The sequence below is a fragment of the Mesitornis unicolor genome, unplaced genomic scaffold, assembly GCF_000695765.1.
Source record: "Mesitornis unicolor isolate BGI_N332 unplaced genomic scaffold, ASM69576v1 scaffold52894, whole genome shotgun sequence".
Classification (NCBI taxonomy): domain Eukaryota; kingdom Metazoa; phylum Chordata; class Aves; order Mesitornithiformes; family Mesitornithidae; genus Mesitornis; species Mesitornis unicolor.
In genome coordinates this window covers 1,306-10,812 of record NW_010183158.1, presented here as the reverse complement: position 1 = coordinate 10,812, position 9,507 = coordinate 1,306, and the positions used below count along the sequence as shown (strand labels likewise).

The following is a 9,507-nucleotide window of genomic DNA, read 5'->3' as shown; positions in this document are numbered from 1 at the left end:
CCTGGTCAGGGCGTAGAGGGAGCTGTGCGAGAGCTGGGAGCTGGCCAAGCCCCCGTCTCAGCTACTGTGGGACTATCACCATGCTCCCATGCAGATTTTCCTGCATGCTTTAATATTCTCTTCTTATCCTTTCACCTTTGCCAAAACCTTCTCTTGGCATCTGGCTTTTACCAGCAGGGAACTCTGACTGCCCTGTAGGTCTGAGCCAGAGGAGGACAGATGGCAAAAGACCATCGTTGCTGAGTGCAGGATCTGGAGCCCATCGCTGTGCGGAGGGTTTTGGCTGTGTGGCAGGCTTGGTTACACCCGTTTGTGTGTGGTCCGTAACCCTGACACACTCTCTGCGCACTATCTGTCTTCGCCCTCTCCCTTCGGGAACAGATACAAATGCTGAATGTTGTTCTCTCAAACCAACAAGGCACATAACTCCATGGTGTGTGGAGTGGAAGTGGAGGATCGTGTTTGACTGGGGTTTTTCTGTTTCCTGCCTCACAGCTCTTCTGTTTGCCCCTGCCCTGGGGGAAAAGACTTTGAGAAGATGGAGAACCAAAGGGGAGAACTTTTGGGATACATCCACTGGGAAGGAGAAGAGGAAAGGGATGAGGAGGATGAGGTGGCTCCTGGTGCTTCTCCTTCCAGTCAGATGAGTGAATTAGAAGATGTGCAGGTGGAGATGCTTGAGAAGGCAAGGGAGCTCTTCCAGCTGTGTGACAAGGACGAGAAGGGTTTTATCACCAAGGTGGACATGCAGGTGAGGGAAAAAATCCTTCCTCTTTCCTGGGAGAAGCTGCAAAGTCATGGGTGGCAGGAAAGGGGGGGGACTGTGGCATGGCTTTACTTGTGGCAAGCGTGGGTGTGCATGTGGGCTCTGTGTCACTCAGATTTCTGGAGGCCAAACTCTGCCACAGCCAGCTGCTAGGAACCAAAAGTCCCAGGAGAGCCCTAGACCCTCAGGGAATTCCTGGGACACGTGGGACTCCAATTCCAAATTTTTAAGGAATGCATAAAATTAAAAAAAAAAAATTAAAACCATTCCTACAAATATTAAACATGCAGTGGATGGGAAATCTGGGAGAAAAAACCTTTGGTTTAATTTAGAAAAACAAAACAACAACCCCCCACCAAAACCACAGTCAACAATGACAAAAATCCACCAACCCCGTAACAAGAACAGCTTTGTATTTTTTTTTGTCACCATCATAGCTAAAGCCTGATCTCTAAGACTCACTTTAGGCCTGGACTATAACTTCGCCCTAGAATCATGTGTTTTGCTGCTTTCTGTTTAACGTTTGTTAACAGAATGTTACCGTTCTTTGTGTTTTATTTTTATGCTTTATCAGGAAGATTATGTGCAGGTTGTTTTTCTTCTGTCTCATCTCTCCCTCCATCTCTAATTAACACCTGGCAGGTCTACGCTAGTTTAATTATTTAATTATTAAGTCAATTTTTGGGGGGTTGTGTGCTACCTAATTTTGTACAGTTACAGTAATTAATGAGTATTAAGCTTTTATCTAAAGCTGCATGTTTCTGGAAGCTTCTTTGGATGCCCCTTCACATTAGGTGCTCTGCACATGTATTATGAAGGGAAATCTCTCTGCTTCTCATCTGTGTTGTGGGAATAGTGATATGGTCCCAGAAGGTGCCAGAAGAAAGCTAATTCTCTGTTACGGACTGAACATTTTGTTTATGGTCTGCGAGATTTCCTGCAAGAGCTGGGAACTGAATCCAGACGCCCACAAGTCTGTCCTCCCTCTCTGACCAAAGAGATGGAGTTGGTACCACAGGGAGCTCTCTTGGGAGCAGCAGTGGTGACAGGAGGCTGGCAGTGCCCCTGTGGCAGCCACCTTTGGGCAGGGGTGGAGGGAGGCAGGCAGTGAACTAGAGGCAGCAGTTCTGAAGTGGGGGAGGAAGAGGCTTGAGCTCCCTCCAAACAAAATAACCCGAAGCTTCCTCTCTGCGGTCCTGGATGAATCATTCAGTAATGGAAAGTGTTGCTGTGTCAGTGGGTCCAAGCAGGCTTTTGTGCCGTCACTCAGCTGTACTGGCAGGCTGTCGCATCCCAGACAGGATGCAGTCCTGAAAGGGCACATTGCCAGGGGCCAAAACTGAGGACAGCAGGGAAAGGAGGTAGTCACAGGGAAGACTTCGAGTGGTGTCTTCATTTTTTTCATTCTGTTGTCTCTGCAGCGGCTCCAGAGTGAACTCCCCTTAACCCTTGAACAGCTGGAGACTGTTTTTGACAGCTTGGAACAGAACAATAATGGATACCTGACACCTGTGGAGTTCAGCATGGGACTAGGTAAGGACTGCACAGAAGCAGAGGAAGGAAAAAGCCTGCCTGTGACATGATGTTGGTGAGAAAGAAAGTGCAGCAGCTCTGCTGAAGCTGTACCAGCTATGCAGGGCAATATCGCATGCTTATGTGAGTAGCACTGGAGAAGGTGTGTGTGCAATGCTGCTATTCCCCTTCCTGAGGCTTTGTTGCCTTCTTCCACAACTGTTACCTGCCTACCTGGTAGAGCCAGCTCCTGGCAGATGGTACACACTGCAGCCTGTATTTGGCCCTGTGATCCACAGTTGTTCATCTGGATAAGGACCTTTGTTGGTTGAGGGGACAGAAATATGCCTCTTGGCAACTCTTCAGCTGGTTTATGCAGTGCTGTTTTAGGATATTAGTAGGAGTTCTGTTAGTAGGCTAGCACACTGGTAAGGAGGCTTTTGTTTTCCTTTTGTTGTTGCCTTTTCCAAATACTACAAGAATGCTAATCCTATACCAGAGTCATCACTGAGCAGTACAAGTAGTGCAAGAGGTGTTAAGGAGGAGGCATGACCACAGCACTAATACCTTTCCCATGGGTGCTTACTTGCCTAAGCTGGTTGTAAGCTCTCAGAAAATCTGCACCCTGTTAGCACCTTCCTTGGACATGTAGCTGAGTTAATGGGATCAGGGCAAAGCAAGTGAACTAGTGTTTTCAGAATTGACTGAGGAGACTCTTGAGTTGCAGTGTCCTGACTGCTCAGTTTGTGGTTGCTTGTGGCTTTTCTCACAACTTTGAGAGAGCTGGGGGTCTTTTCTGTGCTTCAGTTTGAATGGCCAGAAACAGCCAGCCCTGAAAGGAGAAGCTGTAAAGATTTGCTCAGAATAAACGTGGAAAGCTGTGTCTTGGCCCAGGCTGTTCTGGAAATGTGTTAACCTGTTGAGTTCTTGCTGACTGTGCCTGTTTCGACCTTGTGTCCCTGCCTGCGGCGGTGAAGCCTTGTGGGCTGATTCTGCTGCCTTTGCCAGAAACAAGAGTCATCTTGGGACCATGGGCTTTTCTGCTCAGCGCTGTGTAGAAGGTGAATGGGTATCATTTGGGCACCTTGGCATCCACAGTGCCCTCTGCATTATGACTTGGTTATTCCCAAATCTCATTGTTTGAGACATTTGTCCCAGCCATAGCCATAGCTGGACTTCATGATGATAGCTGCCTCAGTGGCATGGCTGGCAGAGGTGGGCAAGACTTCTCTGTGTCAGCCACTAGTTGTCAGGTACCACCTGGCTACCTGGTTGGTAGCCTGGCTCTGTGGGACTTGCTTCAGTCTAGGCAGAATGCTTCATTTCTGCCTTTTTCTTTTCTTTGTGGTTGTTCTTTGTGTTTGGCTTTATTGAAATCCTTTTCAGGCTTTGTCCCTTACTCAAGAGTCTGTCCTGACGTATTGCTGTCTTCCTTCTGGAGTGCGCAGGGAGGAAATCAAGGGAAGTGGTGCAAGCTGCAATCAGCTTTGCTTCTTGCTCCTTACATGGTCTCTGAGAGGTTACAGGGTGCATCTGCACAACTGACAAAAGAGCATACATTTAAACTGCTTGTCTTAAAGCAATCTGAGATCCTTCTAGGATGTCAAAGCAATTCTCAGATAATTCTCTACCTCAGTTTTCCCAGCTGTAAAAGAGAGATAATGAGACATAATGACTCCTTTTTTAAAGCAGACATCCAAAGTGCCTAATCTAAGTCCATCTCCTTAATTGACTGTCTGAGCCTCAGATTTTAAGCTGATTTTAGGGCCTGTATCCCCACACTGCAATTTTTTTTCTTACAGCCAGCACATTTTAAGAGCAGGAGAGAAGTGGGTAAGTTCTGGACATAACAAAGCTAAGTAGTGGTCAAGTTAAGTGACTTGAGGTACACAAATAGCGGGTACTTTTCCCCTTAGAGCAGTTTCATATTCTCATCCATGCTCTGATCATCCTTGGCTCCTGGCCCTGTAGCTGGAATGTAATTTCTGCCTTTTGAACTAAGCAGGTATATCTTGGGAAGGAAGAGTAGCTCCTAATGGAGATCTGACCACTGTATACAGGATGGGGACTTGTGTTTTGGATAGGATTGCTTGATTTGTTTGTTTGGGAGGAATCTGTTTCCAGCACCAGTATTTGTCACATGCCTTGCATAGTATGAAGCTATTGTGATATGAGTGTCTCAGCATGAAACAGGATCCAGATAGCAGGAAGCCATTGTCTCCGTTCAGGGCTCAGGGCAAGCCCAGGGAGCAGGATTTTCTCTCTATTGCCTCCCACCCTCCCAGGGAAGGAATAAAAAAAAGGAATAGAGAAGAGATGCTCCACACAAGGTTGGAAGTTAAGACTGTAACAAGTTTAATGAAAACAACAGGGGAAAGGAAAAGGGAATTAGTAAGGGACAAAGGATATTTAACTGTATACAAAACCCGATCTCAGTGGTCCCGAGTGGAAGTGTCCAAGCAGTGCCCCGTGGCCACTGTGACCGCTGTGACTCGTCACAGGGACCGCAGTGGTGCCGGGAGCGGGTGGTGGTGGATGCTGCCGAGCACGTGGAGATAGCCCAGCCGTCCTGAGATGCAACAGGAAACAGCCCAGGAAAGCCAGGAGAAGCCTGAGAAACATCAGGCCTCCTCAGTTTTTTTTAGACTGTGGCCAGAAAGGGGAGGGAACAGAACTGATCTCTGACCCCTCAGGGTCCTACAGACACCACCTGTCCTAGATGTAGCACAGGAGAAGGGAAGGGTAATGACTTCCTCCTCACTTTTTAAGCTGGAGAACTGAGGCATGGTGCTATTCAGTGCCTGGATTGCGGTCCCAGAAGTTGTTATGGGATAACTGGCAAATGAACCCACAGCACCACTCCATGGGAATGAAGTGACCTAATACTGCATGGTTCACATGCTGAGAATCCAAGGCTGTGGGTGGTAGATCATCTTCGTGCAGATGTGAGTAGAGCCCTAACAGCCTGTTGTTGGGCTAGGAGCCAGTTTCAGTCCCAGCATTGCAGACTGCTTGCTGACATCACTCAGGATGTCAGAAGAGAGGCTCTTTACTGACCAGGAGCTGCATTATGCACCAGCAGCGTGCAGACAGCTTCTCAATGGACCTCTTTTGGGCTGCCATTTAAGTAGCAGCTTATTAAATGACATCCAATTCGACTTTATTCTCCTTCTTCCCTCTTCCTTCCACCAGGAAAGTTAATAGGCATTGAATTGTGTCAAGGGACTGGGAGAATGGATCACTCCAGACAGGAAGAGACCTTTGAGTCAGGCTGGTCAGATGACTTGGAGCTGGCAGATGATGAAGAGAAACGATTCTGTTCCATGATGGAGCAGCTCGGAGCAGCCCACATGTTTGAAGAGTAAGTAGGAGAGTCGCATGGCATTACTTCTACCCTGTTTTGATCCTGTGATACCAAAACTTAAAAGTACCAGTAAAGACCAAAGAGGTGAACTGAGCTGCTTGCTCTCTGAAACACTGCTCGGGCTTTCTGTACTGTCTTTCTGTCTTGGGTTTTCACATGCCTGGCAACAAATGCAGTGAAGTCTGGGTTTTACAATTACTCCCTTGTGGCCAAGAAGGCCAATGGCATCCAGAGGTGTATCAGAAGGGCTGTGGTCAGTAGGTCAGAGAGGTTCTCCTTCCCCTCTACTCTGCCCTGGTGAGACCACATCTGCAATATTGTGTTCAGTTCTGGGCCCCTCAGTTCAAGAAGGACAGGAACTGCTTGAATCGTGCAGAGCCACAGAGATGATTGAGGGAGTGGAGCATCTCCCTTGTGAGGAGCAGCTGAGGGAGCTGGGTCTCTTTAGCTTGGAGCAGAGGAGACTGAGGGGTGCCCTCATTCATGTTTATAAATTTGTAAAGGGCGAGTGTCAGGAGGAAGGAGCCAGGCTCTGCTCTGTGATGTCCAATGACAGGACAAGGGGCAATGGTCCCAAGCTGGAGCATAGGAGGTTCAACCTGAACATGAGGAAAAACTTTTTCCCTGTGAGGGTGCCAGAGCATGGCCCAGGCTGCCCAGAGAGGTTGTGGAGTCTCCTTCTCTGCAGACATTCAAAACCCGCCTGGCCGTGTTCCTGTGTGACCTGGTCTGGTGATCCTGCTCTGGCAGGGGTTGGACTGGATGAGCTTTCGAAGTCCTTTCCAATTCCTAATATTCTGTGTGATTCTGTGTGATTTAGTGCAGTGCTTTTCACAAAGAGTTTCTCATACTAGAGTTCATGCCATGGCTGTAAAATGTAGAAGTTGGTGGCATGGAAGCCCTTCTGCATGCAACAAATGAAAAGAAGCATGTCAGGGTTAGACAAGGTAAGGAGGATGAGTGGGCTGGCTGTTCCACAATGGTGGGTGACTTCACATATGTTCAGAAAATCTTAGTTCCAAGAGTCTCTGTGAAAGATCCATGCTCAAGGGGCTGTTTGGGACTGTGCTGATCTTGAAGAGATCTGGCTAAACTGGGCAAGGGATGCTCGCTTGAGCCTTGAAATTTGATATTAATGCCCTTGTATGTGGTTCCAGTAGAGTCTGCTGGCACCAGTGTCATCCAGCCTTTTTTAGGGCTTTCCCAAGTGAAGCATTATGCATAACTGGTTCTTACTGATGCACATCTGCTGGGGCTGGGGTGCCCGGCAGCATCTGTGGCAGCCTTTTTTGTCATTGTCCAACAGTGCTGCCAGTTTGCAGGGAGCAGCCCAGGTAGGGGCAGGGGATGGACAAGATTGGAGACAGAAGCTGCGAATGAAGGAGTTTGCTGCTTGCAGAGCTGCATTTGCCATGAAACAGATTTTTTTTGTCTCGTTTGCATTGTAATATGAAGCATCTGCATATTTATTTCAATGCTAAACAACTTCTTGTGAAAAATTCTGGAAATCTGTTATTCCTCAAATAATGAAACGAAAGGCCATGAATGTAATGAAAGCCCATGTTACTGTTTTGGAAAAATAGACTCTGCTGTTTATAGCTCTGTTTTGAGAAGCATCAAGTCTTAAAGTGGAATTATCCCGTGTTTTATTTTGATCACTTACTTGCAGTTTTATGCAATGAGTTCAGTCATGCCTTTGTGCCAAGCCAGATGTTGAATAGAAATAATCTAAAACAGAAGCTCATTGGGGTTGGAGCAGGATTCTGTGCTATCCCCACTGCTTTTCCTGGAAATAAATGGCTTTGTTTATTGACAGGACTCAGTATGTTCTGTTATCTAAAACACACAGTAACTTTTTCAACTTGGGACAGAAAAAGGAGGGGGTTTGGTTGTTTGTTTTCTGCAATGAGTATTAAAGAAGACAAATGCATAGACAAAGAAAAGTATCTTTTTAATGTCTACAGGTATAATTAGTCTGTACATTTCAAGGCAGCTCCTCCAAAGTACTTCATGGATTTTAAAATAAATAAAGAGCTCTTCCCCAAAAAAACCCATGAAGTGATGTCTGCAGGCTTATAAGACTATTTGGGAAGGAGTAATTTTATACGTGCTGTGTTCAAGTTGCAATGAATTAAATGGCAAAACAGTTTAATCATGACTGCAGGTTCAGAAAAAGAAGATTTGGGGTTTCCAGGGCTTCTTCCGTTATTATCCCTATGTGACACCTGGGTAAATTTGCTGCTTTTGTTTGTGTCTTAGTTTCCAAACCTGTAAAATAAATAAATAACAAGGACAGTAATACCCACCAGTACAGTCTTGGTGTGAAAGCAACACCTACGTGATGCATGCTAAAATCCCTGGGCTGTTACACTTTGCTGCTTGACAATAGCTTACAGCAAATTTGCTGAATGTTCATCTCTTCAAGTCTTGGTTTAGGCACCAAATGTGTTATTGCTGAATACTTGAAAAATAATAGTTCCAGGTTTGCTTCCTAGATGACTTTTCCTCTTTCAGATGACTTCCTTTATTTTAACCTTGCAGTAGACCTCACTTCACATGCATACCCCGTCACAGTCCAGCTCCTTTTCTGTGCTGGTGTCATGGAGGTCATCAGTGTAACGAAGGTCTGTCCCAGCTGCATGTTGGAGTTGGAATAACAGTCCATAAGATGACACAGAAACTCATTTGCTTTTCTTCTCTCCTGTATGCTTGATTCAGTCCACGTGAGGTTCAGGACTTCTGGACTCGGCTACGAAAGGAGCGTCCAGAGCTGCTGGCCAATTTTGAAGAGTTTCTGTTGCGTGTTTCATCATACGTAAGGGAGGTGAATCATGAGAAGGAGTCTATGGAACAGGCATTGAAACGGTGAGGAGAACATCATGGTTGTTTGCTGATGCTTGGATCCTGCCTCAAGTGCAAGGAGAGACTGGGTTCCAGGACGCAGAGATTTTTCTTGCTGTAATAAAGTTACTCTTTATCTTGAACTGATCCGCACGGGTTCATTTTGCATCAGTGCCCACCCATAACATTATGTCTGGTTAAAATCTCACTCAATGCTACACAGTTGTTAGTGAGAATCTGTTTCCACCCTCCTCTCCTGTATTCTCTTTCTCTTTCCTGACCTGTGTGCACCCTGCCTTTTGTAGGAAGGAAACAGACCATGACCGAGAAGTCCGGTGCCTTTATGAAGAAATGGAGCAACAGATCAAAGCAGAAAGAGAGAGGCTGCTCTGCCAGGTACTGCATCTCTCTTGGCTGAAGTCAAAATTTCTCTGGTCTGATGAGAGTGGTGGCTCATCTGGCCCAAGGAACAGCTCTTGCTGTGCTGGGTGTTGTATGCACAGCCGTGTATCTTTACCTCTGCAGGAAGCACTAAGACATGATAGGAGTAACCTGCTCCAGAAGGAACTGCACAGCAAAGAGCAGGAGCTGGAGAAAATCCTCTGCTGCCAGAAGAAGGTAAAAGGACCCAAATCCTTTCTAAAAAAGCATGTCCACTTCTACTGTCTCTCTGCTAAGGCCTTTTGTGACTGAGAATGGTCTTCATCTGCTGAGGGTTGGTAGTCGCTAGTCCAGTTCTCTCCTGTCGCTGAAGGTGTTGAAGTGGGTTTGTCAACTGATCTTCAACTATAATGTCTTCCTGTGAATGTTTTGTTCATGCATTTTCTTATCTGCTTTGTTTTCTCTTGGCACAATCTTCCTATTAGTTGTACAATAACTATTTGGCAAGGAAGACAGGGTAAAAATTCGGATGTTTTGAGTTTGGAGCCTTTTGAGGTGTGTAAGAAAACTCTGTATGGACACACAAGAGCCAAGTTTCTCTAGTTTGTGTTTTCTGGCTGCTCTGAAATATCCCAGAGTGAAC

At 46.3% G+C, this 9,507-nt stretch overlaps 1 protein-coding gene across 1 annotated transcript; it reads left to right on the top strand.

The window, feature by feature from the left end:
- Nucleotides 1-499: 499 nt before the first annotated feature.
- On the top strand, nt 500-9,101 carry CRACR2B (calcium release activated channel regulator 2B; the record flags this gene model as incomplete). Its single annotated transcript, XM_010184008.1, has 6 exons — nt 500-751; nt 2,188-2,299; nt 5,471-5,639; nt 8,361-8,507; nt 8,789-8,879; nt 9,009-9,101. Coding segments are annotated over exons 1-6 (825 nt in total), but the record flags the coding sequence as incomplete, so codon positions are not given.
- Between the last annotated feature and the right edge of the window lie 406 nt (nt 9,102-9,507).